The sequence below is a fragment of the Lipotes vexillifer genome, unplaced genomic scaffold, assembly GCF_000442215.2.
Source record: "Lipotes vexillifer unplaced genomic scaffold, Lipotes_vexillifer_v1.1 scaffold2487, whole genome shotgun sequence".
Classification (NCBI taxonomy): domain Eukaryota; kingdom Metazoa; phylum Chordata; class Mammalia; order Artiodactyla; family Lipotidae; genus Lipotes; species Lipotes vexillifer.
The window spans coordinates 105,051-123,771 of record NW_006773987.1 but is presented as its reverse complement, the minus strand read 5'-3'; the positions used below and the strand labels follow the sequence as shown (position 1 = coordinate 123,771).

Here is an 18,721-nt window from a genome sequence, read left to right as displayed (position 1 = left end):
AATGAAAACTATTGCTTCTGAGCACAGAACATAAGGAAGGAAAATGGCGGGTCATCCATAAATTTGGTCTTATGGCACCAAATACCAAAACCCAAAGGGTAACCAAAGGGGAATTTGTCCACAAAGACTGAGTCCCTTGTTTTATAGTTGAGGAGACTGTGGTTGCAAAACAAAGGGAACTGCTGCAAGTCACATTGTGGGTGTCAGAGCCAAGTCTGGAACCCAGCTCTTGGTCAGTCAGCGCAGGGCTGTTTACCCCTTCAGCACTGCTCTGAAATCAGTTAAGTTTGGATTTATAGGAAGCCATGGTTTTGAAGCTATCAAAGAATAAAATCCTATTGAGAACGATTACAGATTTTTGACATAAAGCTTCAATCACTCATCTGTAAGTATTTTTAAGGCGCCTATGAGGCAATCTCTATTGGAGTCTTTTGAGCCAGGAGAGGAACATAACAGATGTGAAATAAACCCTGAAGTGGCACTGTAACAATCAAAATCAAATCAAAACCAGGTGTATCTTTAGCTCCAGTCTTACTTTAGAGTACCAAACCTGTTGTCCAGTTTCTACATGAATATCTTGCCTGCATCTTAAATTCATCACATTACCTCTTTCATTTTAGGGCACAAGTTCTCTGGTGCTTAACCTTACGTCAGAACTCATTTGAGTTTTAACGATCAATAAATTTAGCTTTAAGTAGATTTGAGGAGACATTCTGGTGTGTTTTTCATAGGGTAAACAAATTTAAGAATTTATTATAGAGGATATTTTCCCCAGAATATATACAGCAATTGTCTAAAAGCTTAAAAAGGTAAGAACTGAAGAATTAAGCTCAGATTTTTAAAAATTACAAGTTTGTCAACTTATTTTATCTCTTGTAATATTGTGAATGTTGGCCATCAAATATCCTTGCTAATTTAAGTATAGAAATATTTTAACACTGAGCTATTTATCTTAATGCGAGATCATTACCACCAATAATATTTGCTTTCAGATGAGAATTTAATATTTCACTCTTATATCAACGATCATCAATGCAAAATATATTTAAGCAAATGACAGTATGTGTTACCTTCGATGTAATTTAAAAAACCCAAATAACTAAGACATTTACCAAAAAATAGTAATAACCCCTGAGAATCATTCCATCACTTCAGTCAAGGCAGGCTAGATTAAGAAGTCAAAAAAGATTATAATTTACTGATTTCCTTAGGCTACTTGCAAATAAATGCGGACCTCTATTCTTTTCCCCATGAAACAGAATATTGAACTCTGCCCTTCGGGCATACTACCATACCTCAGATGCTGATCTTATCGCTGCTTGCAAGTCAAACAGAGTTGGACTTTAAAAGGAAGAAAGGAAATGCCTGGAGCCATTGGGAAGCATCAGGGGTCAGGATGATGGTCTCATTCTGGTCAGAACATACCCAGAGTCACAATGCCTGAATAAGGATGACTTGGCTTCCAGCTGACGTTTTTCAATCAAGACACATAACCAGAATTTGAAATACAATATATAAAGAACCATATTCTGAAATTGATGTCCTATTTCACTTGGCATCTTCCCATTTATTTTATTTGTGAATAGGACATAACAGATGTTTTCCTTGTCACTACAATTTGAATTCTGTATGTAATAATAAATAAGCATACTAAATTAGACAATAATGATGCCCAAAGCAGACTGGAAATTGATGAAGAGTTGGTTGGGGATTTTCTCATACATTTAAAAGACTGGTCACATCCCTTCTGTGTTCCTGGATATGCGTTTTGTACTAAATTGTGAAATGTATGTATCAATTGTAAGCGGGAGTTCAAAGTTCCCTAAAAGTACAATATGTATAGAATAAGCTGAAATATATTCAATTAACTAAATGTTATTTGTTTGGATAAGTGGCTCACTTAAAATTAGTCTCTCTCTCCCTCTCGACTCCCAGGGTCAGACACTGCCCAGCGGGCTTCCTGGAGCCATCTCTGATTATCACTCAGCACTACTTATGCACAGAGGTGATGCTGTGGCCTTGAAAATAGCTCTCAGTGCTTCAGGCAGGGATCAAAACCCTAAACTGGAGGAGCTCAGGAGAAAGACACAAAAGGTTTAAAGGGATAAATGCTTCTCACTGCAGTGTACCCGCGTATGCATCTTATATCTTCAATTTGGACTGAAATGTGAAAGGGAATAACACTGTCTTACACTCCTTTCTTCCCCCCAAATCTAAAATACCTTTAAGCAGGAAAAGGGCAGGATGGCCATTATTTCAATTTTATATTCCAATTAATTATCTGATTTGTATTATCGGAGAGAAAAGAACATGACCCAAAATAAAACATTTTGCTCAGGATAACCAAGACTGCTTAGAGAACTAATCTAAAATGGTTGAGTATTCATTGTGAGGGTTTGGGGGTGGCGGGAAGCAGTCAGAAAACCTTTCGGAAAGGGAATCTACGCACTTCTGAAACCCGACAAACACAAGGGGGCAGGCAGAGCTCGAGTCTGACTTGGAAACCTGCTGACTGAGGGTAGCTAACCTGTTTTAGTTCGCCCTCAGGATATTTATCAATCCTCCTGGCAGGCCAAGAAATGTGATTCTGACACGCGGGTCTAGTTAGTACTTGGTCTAATTACTGCGAAGAGAACAGGAACATCTCTAATAACCACTACCTGAACAGCGGCGGCTTTGGAAGAGCCAGGGGGCTACATACCCTGGAACGTATCCTCTGCTGCGACTCTCTCGATTCCGCTCTGATGGCATTTCTCACACATTCCAAGTGCCCCTGTTTCCTCTTACTCTGAAATTTGGTTGCAAAGGAGGGGCTTGTTAAAATCTCACCAATCCGAGAACTGTAGTCATTGTAATTTACGAGGAGAAGGCGAGGGGCGGGGGCGAGGGGAGGCGCAAACTCCTCTAGACGGGCTTTTAATTCCAGCTTTCCTTCTTATGCGCAAGGGCCCCAGAGTTTCTCCCTAAACTGCTCTGGGTTTTGATTCACACTCAAGCCGCGTTGCGTCTAACCTTCCTCTCGGGTTTGTTTGCAAGTTACAGTGAGAAGTAAGCATTCCCTGCGCGGGATCCCATTGATTTGGGGGGATGGGAGCTAAAACGGGGGTATCGCTGGATCGCAGGCAGCTGGAAAAGTGAATCTAGCTCGGCGGCGCGTTCCGGCTCTGGGGCTGGAGAGCCGCGACCCCAGCAGGGTAGTGCGGAGCTAGCGCCCTCACTTCCAGGACAACGCGTCGCGCGTTCTGTCTCCTCCCCCGCGCGCGGTTTCCCGGCCTCCGCCCCTAGGAGCTGATTGGCAGAAGTCGCTACCCAACCGTCGTCTCGGGGCCTCCTCCCGGGACCGACGATTGGCCTCCTGGGAGGACAGGAGTAAGGGGGTGCGAGGGGAGGGATTTCCCTCAAAGCTCAGGGTCCCGGGACCTGGGAGGGAGGAGTGCAGGGACTCAGTTCTCCGCTCGACTGAGCCGCGAGCCGCGGAGCTGGACCGGCCGGGACGGTTTAGCCTCCCCGGCAGCTCCGGGGACCGTGCCGAGCCTCTTTCCCATCCTTCTGGCCCAGCCTCGGCTACAGCAGGAACCCCCGGGCGCCGTGCGGAGTTCCTGGCACTTTCCGGAGGGCTCTCGTACCACCTGCCCCGGACTGGGACTGACTGCGCTCTCAGGGCGACCCGTCCGAGCCCTAACATCCGGACCATGCACGCAGCCCGGACCCCCGGGATCACCGCCCGCGCGCGCCACGCAGCTAACCCCACCACCTCTCAGCTCTTGCCTCCGCCGCCGCCCTGGCTGGTGCTGCTGTTTTTGCTTCTCCTGTCACTGGTAAGCCGCGTCCGGGCACAGCCCCCTGACCCCGGCCGGGCGTTGCTGTCCCCGGATCTCGCGGGCGTTGCAGGAGTCCCCTCCGAAGAGGCCATAGTGCCGGCGAACCGCGGGCTCCGGGTGCCCTTCGGCCGTGAGGTCTGGCTGGATCCGTTGCAGGACCTGGTGCTGCAGGTGCAGCCGGGGGATCGCTGCGTAGTGACCGTGCTAGACAACGATGCGCTGGCCCAGCGGCCCGGCCGTCTGAGTCCCAAGCGCTTCCCGTGCGACTTCGGCGCTGGCGAGGTGCGCTACTCGCACCTGGGCGCGCGCAGCCCGTCGCGGGATCGGGTCCGGCTGCAGCTCCGCTACGACGCGCCGGGAGGGGCGGCAGTGCTACCCTTGGTGCTGGAGGTGGAGGTAGTCTTCACCCAACTGGAGGTTGTAACTCGGAACTTGCCCCTGGTCGTGGAGGAGCTGCTGGGCACCAGCAATGCCCTGGACGCTCGGACCTTGGAATTCGCCTACCAGCCCGAGGCTGAAGAGTGTCGCGTGGGCATCCTTTCGGGCTTGGGCGCGCTGCCTCGCTACGGGGAACTCCTTCACTACCCGTCAGTCCCGGGACGTGCCAGCGAGGCGGGCACCCAGGAGCCGCTCCTGATGGACTGCAAAGCTTTCCAGGAACTAGGCGTGCGCTACCGCCACACGGCCCCCAGTCGTTCTCCAGACAGGGACTGGGTGCCCATGGTGGTGGAGCTGCGCTCACGAGGGTCTCCTGGGGGCAGCCCTGCTTTGAAACGCGAGCACTTCCAAGTATTGGTGAGAATCCGAGGAGGGACTGAGAACACTGCACCCAAGCCCAGCTTTGTGGCCATGATGATGATGGAGGTGGACCAGTTTGTACTGACCGCCCTGACGCCAGACATGTTGGCAGCCGAGGATGCTGAGTCTACCCCCGACTTGTTGATCTTCAATCTCACCTCTCCTTTCCAGCCTGGCCAGGGCTACCTGGTGAGCACTGATGATCGCAGTCTGCCTCTCTCCTCCTTCACTCAGAGGGATTTGCACCTCCTGAAGATTGCCTATCAGCCCCCCTCTGAGGACTCCGACCAGGAGCGTCTCTTTGAACTGGAGCTGGAGGTAGTGGACCCAGAAGGAGCAGCTTCAGAGCCTTTTGCCTTCATGGTGGTGGTGAAGCCCATGAACACACTGGCTCCAGTGGTCACCCGGAACACTGGGCTCATTCTCTATGAGGGCCAGTCTCGGCCCCTCACCGGCCCTGCAGGCAGCGGACCACAGAACCTGGTCATCAGTGATGAGGATGACCTAGAGGCAGTACAGTTGGAGGTGGTGGCTGGCCTCCGGCATGGTCACCTTGTCCTTCTGGGTGCCTCAAGTGGGAACTCTGCCCCTAAGACATTTACGGTAGCTGAGCTGGCAGCCGGCCAAGTGGTCTACCACCACGATGACAAAGATGGCTCCCTAAGTGACAACCTTGTTCTTCGAATGGTGGATGGAGGGCGCAGACACCAGGTGCAATTCCTGTTCCCTGTCACCTTAGTGCCTGTGGATGACCAGCCGCCAGTCCTCAATGCCAACACGGGGCTGACACTGGCAGAGGGAGAAACCGTGCCCATCCTGCCCCAAGCTCTAAGCGCAGCTGACATGGACTCAGATGACTGTCTGCTGCTTTTTGTGCTAGAGTCGCCCTCCTCAACTACAGGGCATCTGCTTCTCCGTCAAACCCATCCTCCCCAGGAGGAAGAGATGCTGATCAGGGGCCCTTGGAGAAAACAGGGAGTGTTCTATGAGAAAACAGTGACAGAGTGGCGGCAGCGAGACATAACGGAGGGGAGGCTTTTCTACAGGCACACTGGGCCTCACAGTCCTGGGCCAGTAATGGACCAGTTCACATTTCGAGTCCAGGATAACCATGACCCCCCTAACAGGTCTGGGCTGCAGAGGTTTGTGATACGCATTCATCCCGTGGATCGCCTCCCTCCAGAGTTGGGCAGCGGCTGTCCCCTTCGGATGGTGGTACAGGAATCCCAGCTCACACCGCTGAGGAAGAAGTGGCTGCACTACACTGACCTGGACACAGACGACCGAGAGCTACGCTACACGGTGACACAGCCCCCGATGGACACAGACAAAAACCACTCACCAGCCCCACTGGGAACCTTGGTCCTGACTGACAACCCTTCAGTGGTGGTGGCCCATTTTACACAAGCCCAGGTCAACCACCATAAAATTGCTTACAGACCTCCAGATCAAGAACTGGGAGTGGCTGCCCGAGTGGCCCAGTTCCAATTCCGGGTGGAGGACCGAGCTGGGAATGTGGCTCCAGGCACTTTCACCCTTTACTTGCAGCCAGTGGACAACCAGCCACCTGAGATCCTCAACACTGGCTTCACTATTCAGGAAAAGGGCCACCACATCCTGAGTGAGACTGAGTTGAGTGTGAATGATATAGACACTGATGTGGCCCACATCACTTTCACTCTCACACAGGCACCCAAACATGGCCACATGAGGATGTCTGGACAGATACTGAGTGTAGATGGGATTTTCCACTTAGAGGACATAAAACAGGGTCGGATTTCCTATGCCCATAATGGGGATGAATCTCTGACTGATAGTTGCTCCTTGGAGGTCAGTGACAGACACCATGTGGTGCCCATCACTCTCAGAGTGAATGTCCGGCCAGTGGATGATGAGGTGCCCATGCTGAGCCTTCCTGCAGGCACTCTGGGGTCCTATCTAGATGTTTTAGAAAATGGGGCTACTGAAATCACTGCCAGTGTTATCAAGGGGACCGATGAAGACACTGATGATTTGATGTTGACTTTCCTCTTGGAAGATCCACCCTTATGTGGAGAAATCCTGGTCAATGGAGTTCCAGCAGAGCAGTTTACCCAAAGGGACATCTTGGAGGGCTCAGTCGTTTACGCCCACACTAGCGGGGAGATAGGTCTATTGCCCAAGGAGGACTCTTTCAACCTGAGTCTGTCAGATATGTCTCAAGAATGGAGAATAGGTGGTAACACTATCCAAGGAGTTACTGTGTGGGTGACCATCCTCCCTGTTGACAGCCAGGCCCCAGAAATTTCTGTAGGTGAACAGTTTATAGTGATGGAAGGTGATAAAAGTGTTATAACCTCAATGCACATAAGTGCTGAAGATACTGATTCCCTCACTGATGACATCCTGTGCACCATAGTTATTCAGCCTACCTCAGGTTACGTGGAGAACATCTCTCCAGCCCCAGGCTCTGAAAAATCAAGAGCAGGAATTGCCATAAGTGCTTTCACTCTGAAAGATCTCAGGCAGGGTCATATAAACTACGTCCAGAGTGTCCATAAAGGAGTAGAACCGGTGGAAGACAGATTTATATTTCGTTGTTCTGATGGCATTAACTTTTCAGAGAGACATTTTTTCCCCATCATAATCATTCCCACCAATGATGAACAGCCAGAAATATTTATGAGAGAATTTATGGTGATGGAAGGCATGAGTCTGGTGGTCGATACGCCCATCCTCAATGCTGCTGATGCGGATGTTCCCCCAGATGATTTAACTTTCACTGTTACCAAGTTTCCTACCCACGGTCACATCATGAACCAGCTGATAAATGGCACGGTTTTGGTTGAAAGCTTCACCTTGGACCAGATCAGAGAGAGTTCCAGCATTATTTATGAGCACGATGACTCTGAGACTCAGGAAGACAGTTTCATGATTAAACTAACAGATGGTAAGCACTCTGTGGAAAAGATGGTCATCATTATGATTATCCCTGTTGATGATGAGACCCCCAGAATGGCCATCAATAATGGACTGGAAATAGAAACTGGGGAAACCAAAATTATCAACAACAAAATATTAATGGCAACTGATTTAGATTCTGAAGACAAATCCTTGGTTTATATTATTCGTTATGGGCCAGGACATGGCTTATTACAGAGACAAAAACCTTTAGGTGTCTTTGAAAATATCACACTGGGCATGAATTTTACCCAGGATGAAGTGGACAGGAGCTTAATTCAGTACGTCCATTTTGGGCAAGAGGGCATTCGGGATCTAATTAAATTTGATGTGACTGATGGAATAAATGCCCTTATAGATCGCTACTTTTATGTGTCTATTGGGAGCCTTGACATTGTCTTCCCTGATGTGATAAGTAAGGGAGTGTCTTTGAAAGAAGGTGGTAAGGTCACCCTCACAACAGACCTACTAAGCACTAGTGACTTGAACAGTCCTGATGAAAACTTAGTTTTTACCATCACCAGGGCTCCCATGAGAGGTCACTTAGAATGCACAGACCAACCTGGAGTATCCATCACATCTTTCACTCAGCTCCAACTGGCTGGCAACAAAATCTACTACATCCACACAGCTGATGATGAGGTGAAGATGGACAGCTTTGAGTTCCAAGTCACTGACGGACGTAACCCTGTCTTCCGGACATTCCGTATCTCCATCAGTGATGTGGACAACAAAAAGCCAGTGGTCACCATCCATAACCTGGTTGTCAGCGAAGGAGAAAACAAGCTGATTACTCCCTTTGAACTCACTGTGGAAGATAGAGATACTCCAGACAAACTCTTGAAATTCACTATCACCCAGGTGCCTGTTCATGGTCAACTGCTATTCAACAATACTAGACCCGCCATGATTTTTACCAAGCAAGACTTGAATGAAAACTTAATCAGCTACAGACATGATGGCACCGAGTCAAGTGAAGACAGCTTCTCCTTCATGGTGACTGATGGTTCCCATACAGAGTTCTATGTTTTCCCTGATACAGTATTTGAAACAAGAAGACCCCAAGTGATGAAGATCCAGATCTTAGCTGTTGACAATAGTGTCCCCCAAATTGCAGTGAACAAAGGGGCTTCTACACTTCGCCCTCTGGCCACAGGCCACTTGGGGTTCATGATCACAAGAAAAGTATTGAAAGTGGAGGACAGAGACAGCTTACGTTTTTCTCTTAGGTTTATTGTGACGGAGGCCCCTCATCATGGATATCTCCTCAACCTGGGCCAAGGCAACCACAGTGTGACTCAGTTTACACAAGGTATGGTTCACTTTTCTTTCTTTAGAATCAAAGGGCACTCCAGGGCTTCCCTGGTGGCACAGTGGTTGAGAGTCCGCCTGCCGATGCAGGGGACATGGGTTCGTGCCCTGGTCCGGGAAGATCCCACATGCTGCGGAGCGGCTAGGGCTGTGAGCCATGGCTGCTGAGCCTGTGCGTCCGGAGCCTGTGCTCCGCAATGGGAGAGGCCACAACAGTGAGAGGCCCACATAACGCAAAAAAATAAATAAAAAGGGCACTCCAAGTCTTATTTCTTGAGATATAGCTGTCACTGAGAACTTCGTAAATAGAGCATCAAATTAGAGTCCAAGGGAAGAGAAGGGAAATGAAGGGGAGGTGAAAATACAGGGACTCTCTTTCCTGGGAGAACAGCTCCCTTCTTGCCATATGTCCTACTGCAGTGACCTTTATTAGAAGGAGTATCGTATTTTGAAAATACAAGCTAAATTGTCAAAGGAGGAGCTCGACTTTGGTGAATTAAATTTAAAGCAGGCTTTCCAGTTCTCTGTTAGCCACACCCGTCCTCTGAGCAGCCTGTTTTATATGCTGCAGACAGTTCATGAAGCATGTTAGCATCTTAGAGAAAGATGTGCTTTCTAAATTCTATATATCCACATTATTATTATTATTATCATCACCCACCATTCAAATAGAACCTTCAAATTTATATCATTTTTATTGCTTTTTTAGAGGATTTGTTCTAAGTCTGGTATAGTTGTTAGAAACTTTGTAACGAAAATAAAAAGATGTATTTATATTTACTTTGTAGATTTTATAATTTTTATAAGATTTTATGACTTAGGCTAACACCAGTCCAAAGATGTAAGAGTTAAACACCTATCTAGATTTAGAATGACTATATGTACAAGGCATGCTACAACAATCCACACAAGAAAAGAAAGTATACTTAATGATGTATAAGAAGACAATAAGTCCACCACCAAAATATATGTATCCTTGAGACTAAAGCATTTTTGTAACCTCAATTTTCTTTGTGTGTGGACAGAATCTGAGACAGGAAGGGCAGGTGACCTGCACAGAGTTACTCAGTGACTAAAGGGAGAAGCCCATTCAATCGGCTGGCTTGGGAGTTAGAGCTCTGTTTTCTGGAACGTGCGACTTTCATTACAAAGAACTTTGGGTTGCTTTCATGAAAATCTCACCCTTGTCAGAATGGAAACCAGATGGAGTTAAACCCCAGGGCTTCCCAGGGGGAGTGTTCTTTTCTTGCAGCAGTGTTGTGCTCTTAGATAACAAATGCTTTCATAAACATGGATGTTGCAAAGTGTAGTGTTAAAGTAAACTGCTTCTGTGTTTTAGATGCTGGCAAATAGCCCTACACTCCAACCTCCTGATTCTTGGCTGAAAGCCTGACTATATCCTAGGGCTTGCAGGGACAGGAAAACTTCAGAGTGCCAGTGTCATGCCAGACCAGCAGGAAACTTTTGTGTGAAGGCTTTCTGAGGGTAGAAATGCATGCAATCTTAGACTGGTTTATGTTCATGGAAAGTAAAGCGGATGAAAGGAATATGGAAAGGATATGCTTTACAAGATTGAAAATGTTACTTCAAACAACTCCTCTGATGAGAAAATATAACCTGATTTTAGAGATTTTTTTTTTTTTTTTAAAAAAGAAGGGAAATAAGCAAATGATTTAATTTAAATTCTATGGACCAAGTCCAACAGCTCAAAATATTGGAATATTATTTCCTAAATATTGAGCCATAAAATTCTGCTATTTCATTACAGGCTGTTGCTCTATCTGTCACTGACTTGACGTCACCATGTTTACTTTTTATAGTCATTTGTAAATATAGAGTAGCTATGAGTTTATTATAAAAAGGGAAGATAAATTTTTAAGGTTACATTTTAAAAGAAATCACCACGTTCCAATAAGAACCCAAATGTTGACTAGGAAAATTGTTGGTATTTAATCACACAGGACTCATTACAACAAGTTGAGGCTGGAGTTTGGTTCATAGGAGTTATTTATGGAGATTAGATAAGTGAGTAAAAACGGAGAAACCTCCATTATAGAGCTACCATGTCTGCTCTTGCAGTAGAGAAAGTAAAAGCAGTGACTAAAGTGAGGACTGTACTGTCTTTTTCTTTGTTTTTGTTTTATCATGAAGGGATGAGGTGAACTATATTTTGATGGATTTTCAATACACTGAATTAAGTCCACTTAGCACATATGGCTTGGGAAGGCTATTGCCAAATAAATTGACTAAATGGTCCCTAGGAGAAAAAAAAAAAATTTCTAAAGCTTATTAAATTTCACTATTAGGAAAAGTAAACAAGGTAGAATTAGACAAATTAAGGAAATTATTTAGTTATTTCAAACTTTGCTCTTTCTCAAGGTGCCCTTCCCTGCTCTCTCCACCCCACATCTAAATCACTTGTCTCAAGTACCTGGATTTTTTTTCTCTACAATAAATACATAATAATATCTTGTGGGAGATAATTTAGAAATCAATTTCAGAAATTTCCCAAAGGTAGCCAGGGTGAATGTTAATGAGTTTAGAATTAAAAAAATAAATAAAACATGGAATGATTATGTAGATAATAATAAATAGATAATGTAGGTAATAATGATAGATAAACTGAAATAAATTTGATGCGTGTTTAACAATGAGAAGAAAATCTAGTTAACTGTTAGATGTTTACTGAAAGAAAATAACATTTTGGCTGAGGTTTTTATCTTCCTAATACTTCTGTGCCTTAAGAAGCAAGTGTTTATATGTATATTTATAGTGTGTTTTGTTATTTTTAGAGTTATACCTGTAGAATAACAGTGTTATGATCAAAGTCTTTACTCACTTGAGATTTTTTAAAAGCCCCCCTTTCGAACAATGCATTATTAACAGAATTATGAAAAGGGTTGTAGTTTGTTTCATCTAATCAATAGCCTAGGCCTTACTTGAGAGAAAATTTGACACCTGAATGTCTTATAATTGAATTCATGTTCTCATTACTTTAAAAAAGAAAAGTTCTTAAAAATCAGTCTTGAAGAGGTATTTTATTTCAATGAAACTATCTCCCAAGTACTATAGTTTCTGCTTAGAAAACATTGATACAGGAATTGGGTATTGTTGTTTTTCCTATAGTGGAGGCTTTAGACTTTCTTATAGAATTAAAGAAGAAATGGGAACATTGGACAAAGGTCTTCCCCACATGACCGGAGGATGTTGTCTTTATGCTAAGGACCTATAGTCAGAGCAGAGTTCACTTCATTCCTAAACCGATAATTTAAAGGTTGTAAAAGTTAAGAGTTGTAAGAGAAAACAGGTAAAGAGCAGTGCAGGGGGCTTCATTACTTACCCCCAGAGAGACATCATCCATTTGAAGGGAGAGATGCAGGTGTGGACCACCAGACCTCCGGGCTCTTTCATTTTAGATTAACAAATATTTGAGCCTTTACTGAATGTAAGATCCTGAGCAAAGGACTGTGGAAACAAAAAAACAGATTGGAAAAAGAAATTTTTAATCTACAAAAGGCAGCCATGCAGAAAGAGGCAGAATTTGGGGAGATTACAGTAGACTTAGAAAAGAAGTGCTAAGGGAGAACAACACATCTTGAACTTGCTTCACCTTTAGGTATCTCTATTAACAAGAAGGTACTATTAACTATTAAATCAGATTTTCCCCTCCTCAAATGTCTGATTGTAAGCAAGTCACCTTCCAAAACTGTGTGAGCCAAGGTCGATCATATGTTTCACATCTGTAAAGCGGAGCTACAGAAATTCATGGAGTAATTTGTTGATTCTAATACTTTGCATCACTTGATACTATTCTTTCATAAAATCATTTTCTTTTTTTTTTTACATCTTTATTGGACTATAATTGCTTTACAATGGTGTGTTAGTTTCTGCTTTATAACAAAGTGAATCAGTTATACATATACATATGTTCCCGTATCTCTTCCCTCTTGTGTCTCCCTCCCTCCCACCCTCCCTATCCCACCACTCCAGGCGGTCACAAAGCACCGAGCTGATCTCCCTGTGCTATGCGGCTGCTTCCCACTAGCTATCTACCTTACGTTTGGTAGTGTATATATGTCCATGCCTCTCTCTTGCTTTGTCACAGCTTACCCTTCCCCCTCCCCATATCCTCAAGTCCGTTCTCTAGTAGGTCTGTGTCTTTATTCCTGTCTTACCCCTAGGTTCTTCATGACATTTTTTTTTCTTAAATTCCATATATACGTGTTAGCATACGATATTTGTCTTTCTCTTTCAGACTTACTTCACTCTGTATGACAGACTCTAGGTCTATCCACCTCATTACAAATAGCTCAATTGCGTTTCTTTTTATGGCTGAGTAATATTCCATTGTATATATGTGCCACATCTTTATCCATTCATCCAGTAATGGACACTTAGGTTGTTTCCATCTCCGGGCTATTGTAAATAGAGCTGCAATGAACATTGTGGTACATGACTCTTTTTGAATTATGGTTTTCTCAGGGTATATGCCCAGTAGTGGGATTGCTGGGTCATATGGTAGTTCTATTTGCAGTGGCTGTATCAATTTACATTCCCACCAGCAGTGCAAGAGGGTTCCCTTTTTCCCACACCCTCTCCAGCATTTATTGTTTCTAGATTTTTTGATGATGGGCATTCTGACCGGTGTGAGATGATATCTCATTGTAGTTTTGATTTGCATTTCTCTAATGATTAATGATGTTGAGCATTCTTTCATGTGTTTGTTGCCAGTCTGTATATCTTCTTTGGAGAAATGTCTATTTAGGTCTTCTGCCCATTTTTGGATTGGGTTGTTTGTTTTTTTGTTATTGAGCTGCATGAGATGCTTGTAATTTTGGAGATTAATCAGTTGCTTCATTTGCAAATATTTTCTCCCATTCTGAGGGTTGTCTTTTGGTCTTGTTTATGGTTTCCTTTGCTGTGCAAAAGCTTTGAAGTTTCATTAGGTCCCATTTGTTTATTTTTGTTTTTATTTCCATTTCTCTAGGAGGTGGGTCAAAAAGGATCTTGCTGGGATTTATGTCATAGAGTGTTCTGCCTATGTTTTCCTCGAAGAGTTTGATAGTGTGTGGCCTTACATTTAGGTCTTTAACCCATTTTGAGCTTATTTTTGTGTATGGTATTAGGGAGTGATCTAATCTCCTACTTTTACATGTACCTGTCCAGTTTTCCCTGCACCACTTATTGAAGAGGCTGTCCTTTCTCCACTGTACATTCCTGCCTCCTTTATCAAAGATAAGGTGACCATATGTGCGTGGGTTTATCTCTGGGTTTTCTATCCTGTTCCATTGATCTATATTTCTGTTTTTGTGCCAGTACCATGCTGTCTTGATTACTGTAGCTTTGTAGTATAGTCTGAAGTCAGGAAGCCTGATTCCTCCAGCTCCATGTTTCATTCTCAAGATTGCTTCGGCTATTCGGGGGCTTTTGTGTTTCCATACAAATTGTGAAAGTTTTTGTTCTAGTTCTGTGAAAAGTGCCAGTGGTAGTTTGATAGGGATTGCATTGAATCTGTAGATTGCTTTGAGTAGTAGAGTCATTTTCACAATGTTGATTCTTCCAATACAGGAACATGGTATATCTCTCCATCTATTTGTATCATCTTTAATTTCTTTCATCAGTGTCTTATAATTTTCTGCATACAGGTCTTTTGTCTCCTTAGGTAGGTTTATTCCTAGATATTTTATTCTTTTTGTTGCAATGATAAATGGGAGAGTCTTCTTGATTTCACTTTCAGATTTTTCATCATTAGTGTGGAGGAATGCCAGAGATTTCTGTGCATTAATTTTGTATCCTGCTACTTTACCAAATTCATTGATTACCTCTAGTAGTTTTCTGGTAGCATCTTTAGGATTCTCTATGTATAGTATCATGTCATCTGCAAACAGTGACAGCTTTACTTCTTCTTTTCCGATTTGGATTCCTTTTATTTCCTTTTCTTCTCTGATTGCTGTGGCTAAAACTTCCAAAACTATGTTGAATAAGAGTGGTGAGAGTGGGCAACCTTGTCTTGTTCCTGACCTTAGTGGAAATGCTTTCAGTTTTTCGCCATTGAGGATGATGTTGGCTGTGGGCTTGTCATATACGGCCTTTATTATATTGAGGAAAGTTCCCTCTACACCTACTTTCTGCAGGGTTTTTATCATAAATGGGTGTTGAATTTTGTCAAAAGCTTTCTCTGCATCTATTGAGATGATCATATGGTTTTTCTCCTTCAATTTGTTAATATGGTTAATCACATTGATAGATTTGCGTATATTGAAGAATCCTTGCATTCCTGGAATAAACCCCACTTGATCATGGTGTATGATCCTTTTAATGTGCTGTTGGATTCTGTTTGCTAGTATTTTGTTGAGGATTTTTGCATCTATGTTCATCAGTGATATTGGCCTGTAGTTTTCTTTCTTTGTGACATCCTTGTCTGGTTTTGGTATCAAGGTGATGGTGGCCTCGTAGAATGAGTTTGGGAGTGTTCCTCCCTCTGCTATATTTTGGAAGAGTTTGAGAAGAATAGGTGTTAGCTCTTCTCTAAATGTTTGATAGAATTCGCCTGTGAAGCCATCTGGTCCTGGGCTTTTGTTTGTTGGAAGATTTTTAATCACAGTTTCAATTTCAGTGTTTGTGATTGGTCTGTTCATATTTTCTATTTCTTCCTGATTCAGTCTTGGCAGTTTGTGCATTTCTAAGAATTTGTCCATTTCTTCCAGATTGTCCATTTTATTGGCATAGAGTTGCTTGTAGTAATCCCTCATGATCTTTTGTATTTCTGCAGTGTCAGTTGTTACTTCTCCTTTTTCATTTCTGATTCTATTGATTTGAGTCTTCTCCCTTTTTTTTTTTCTTGATGAGTCTGGCTAATGGTTTATCAATTTTGTTTATCTTCTCAAAGAACCAGCTTTTAGTTTTATTGATCTTCGCTATCGTTTTCTTCATTTCTTTTTCATTTATTTCGGATCTGATCTTTATTTCTTTCCTTCTGCTAACTTTGGGGGTTTTTGTTCTTCTTTCTCTAATTGCTTTAGGTGCAAGGTTAGGTTGTTATTTCGAGATGTTTCCTGTTTCTTAAGGTAGGATTTTATTGCTATAAACTTCCCTCTTAAAACTGCTTTTGCTGCATCCCATAGGTTTTGGGTCGTCGTGTCTCCATTGTCATTTGTTTCTAGGTATTTTTTTATTTCCTCTTTGATTTCTTCAGTGATCACTTCGTTATTAAGTAGCCTCCATGTGTTTGTATTTTTTACAGATCTTTTCCTGTAATTGATATCTAGTCTCATAGTGTTGTTGTCAGAAAAGATACCTGATACAATTTCAATGTTCTTAAATTTACCAAGCTTGATTTGTGACCCAAGATATGATCTATCCTGGAGAATGTTCCATGAGCACTTGAGAAAAATGTGTATTCTGTTGTTTTTGGATGGAATGTCCTATAAATTAAATCCATCTTGTTTAATGTATCATTTAAAGCTTGTGTCTCCTTATTTATTTTCATTTTGGATGATCTGTCCATTGGTGAAAGTGGGGTGTTAAAGTTCCCTACTATGAATGTGTTACTGTCGATTTCCCCTTTTATGGCTGTTAGTATTTGCCTTATGTATTGAGGTGCTCCTATGTTGGGTGCATAAATATTTACAGTTGTTATATCTTCTTCTTGGATCGATCCCTTGATCATTATGTAGTGTCCTTCTCTGTCTCTTGTAATAGTCTTTATTTTAAAGTCTATTTTGTCTGATATGAGAATTGCTACTCCAGCTTTCTTTTCGTTTCCATTTGCATTAAATATCTTTTTCCATCCCCTCACTTTCAGTCTGTATGTGTCTCTAGGTCTGAAGTGGGTCTCTTTTAGACATCAAATATATGCATCTTGGTTTTGTATCCATCCAGCCAATCTGTGTCTTTTGGTGGGATCATTTAGTCCGTTTACATTTAAGGTAATTATCGATATGTATGTTCCTATTCCCATTTTCTTAATTGTTTTGGGTTTGTTATTGTAGGTCTTTTCCTTCTGTTGTGTTTCTTGCCTAGAGAAGTTCCTTTAGCAGTTGTTGTAAACCTGGTTTGGTGGTGCTGAACTCTCTCAGCTTTTGCTTGTCTGTAAAGGTTTTAATTCTCCATCAAATCTGAATGAGATCCTTGCTGGGTAGAGTAATCTTGGTTGCAGGTTTTTCTCCTTCATCCCTTTAAATATGTCCTGCCAGTCCCTTCTGGCTTGCAGAGTTTCTGCTGAAAGATCAGCTGTTAACCTTATGGGGATTCCCTTGTGTGTTATGTGTTGTTTTCCCCTTGCTGCTTTTAATATGCTTTCTTTGTATTTAATTTTTGACAGTTTGATTAATCCGTGTCTTGGCGTATTTCTCCTTGGATTTATCCTGTATGGGACGCTCTGTGCTTCCTGGACTTGATTAACTATTTCCTTTTCCATATTAGGGAAGTTTTCAACTATAATCTCTTCAAATATTTCCTCAGTCCCTTTCTTTTTCTCTTCTTCTTCTGGAACCCGTATAATTCAAATGTTGGTGCATTTGATGTTGTCCCAGAGGTCTCTGAGACTGTCCTCAGTCCTTTTCATTCTTTTTTCTTTATTCTGCTCTGCAGTATTTATTTCCACTATTTTATCTTCCAGGTCACTTATCCGTTCTTCTGCCTCATTTATTCTGCTATTGATCCCATCTAGAGTATTTTTCATTTCATTTATTGTGTTGTTCATCATTGTCTGTTTCATCTTTATTTCTTCTAGGTCCTTGTTAACTGCTTCTTGCATTTTGTCCATTCTATTTCCAAGATTTTGGATCATCTTTACTATCATTATTCTGAATTCTTTTTCAGGTAGACTGCCTATTTCCTCTTCATTTGTTAGGTCTGGTGGGTTTTTATCTTGCTCCTTCATCTGCTGTGTGTTTTTCTGTCTTCTCATTTTGCTTATCTTACTGTGTTTGGGGTCTCCTTTTTGCAGGCTGCAGGTTCGTAGTTCCCGTTGTTTTTGGTGTCTGTCCCCAGTGGCTCAGGTTGGTTCAGTGGGTTGTGTAAGCTTCCTGTTGAAGGGGACTAATGCCTGTGTTCTGGTGGATGAGACTGGATCTTGTATTTCTGGTGGGCAGGTCCACATCTGGTGGTGTGTTTTGGGGTGTCTGTGGACTTATTATGATTTCAGGCAGCCTCTCTTCTAATGGGTGGGGTTGTGTTCCTGTTTTGCTATATGGTTGGCATAGGTTGTCCAGCACGGTCATTGAGTGAAGCTGGGTGCTGGTGATGAGATGGAGATTTCTGGGAGATTTTTGCCATTTGATATTATGTGGAGCTGGGAGGTCTCTTGTGGACCAGTGTCCTGAAGTTGGCTCTCCCACCTCAGAGGCACAGCACTGACTCCTGGCTGCAGCACCAAGAGCCTTTCATCCACACGGCTCGGAATAAAAGGGAGAAAAAGTAGAAAGAAAGAATTAGTAGAAGTAGAAAGAAGGGAGGGAGGGAGGGAGGGAGGAAGGAAGGAGGGAAGGAAGGAAAAAAAGAAAGGAGATAAAGTAAAATAAAATAAAGGTAAAATATAATAAAGTTATTAAAATTAAAAAAATAATTATTAAGAGAAAAAGAATTAAAAAAACAAACAAAAAACGGACGGATAGAACCCTAGGACAAATGGTGGAAGCAAAGCTATGCAGACAAAATCTCACACAGAAGCATACACATACACACTCCCAAAAAGAGGAAAAGGGGAAAAAATCATAAATCTTGCTTTCAAAGCCCACCTCCTCAATTTGGGATGATTTGTTGTCTATTCAGGTATTCCACAGATGCAGGGTACATCAAGTTGATTGTGGAGCTTTAATCCGCTGCTTCTGAGGCTGCTGGGAGAGATT

General features: G+C 43.0%; 1 protein-coding gene across 1 annotated transcript in view; it reads left to right on the top strand.

Moving 5' to 3' along the window:
* Positions 1-3,692: 3,692 nt before the first annotated feature.
* The window catches only part of LOC103089495 (FRAS1-related extracellular matrix protein 2), a gene marked incomplete at its 3' end in the record, with an annotated part of 94,049 nt that continues 79,020 nt past the window's right edge, over positions 3,693-18,721 (top strand). The window contains exon 1 of the mRNA XM_007448628.1: positions 3,693-8,871. Coding sequence (XP_007448690.1) covers positions 3,693-8,871 — 5,179 coding nt within the window. The remainder of the gene's footprint in view (positions 8,872-18,721) is intronic.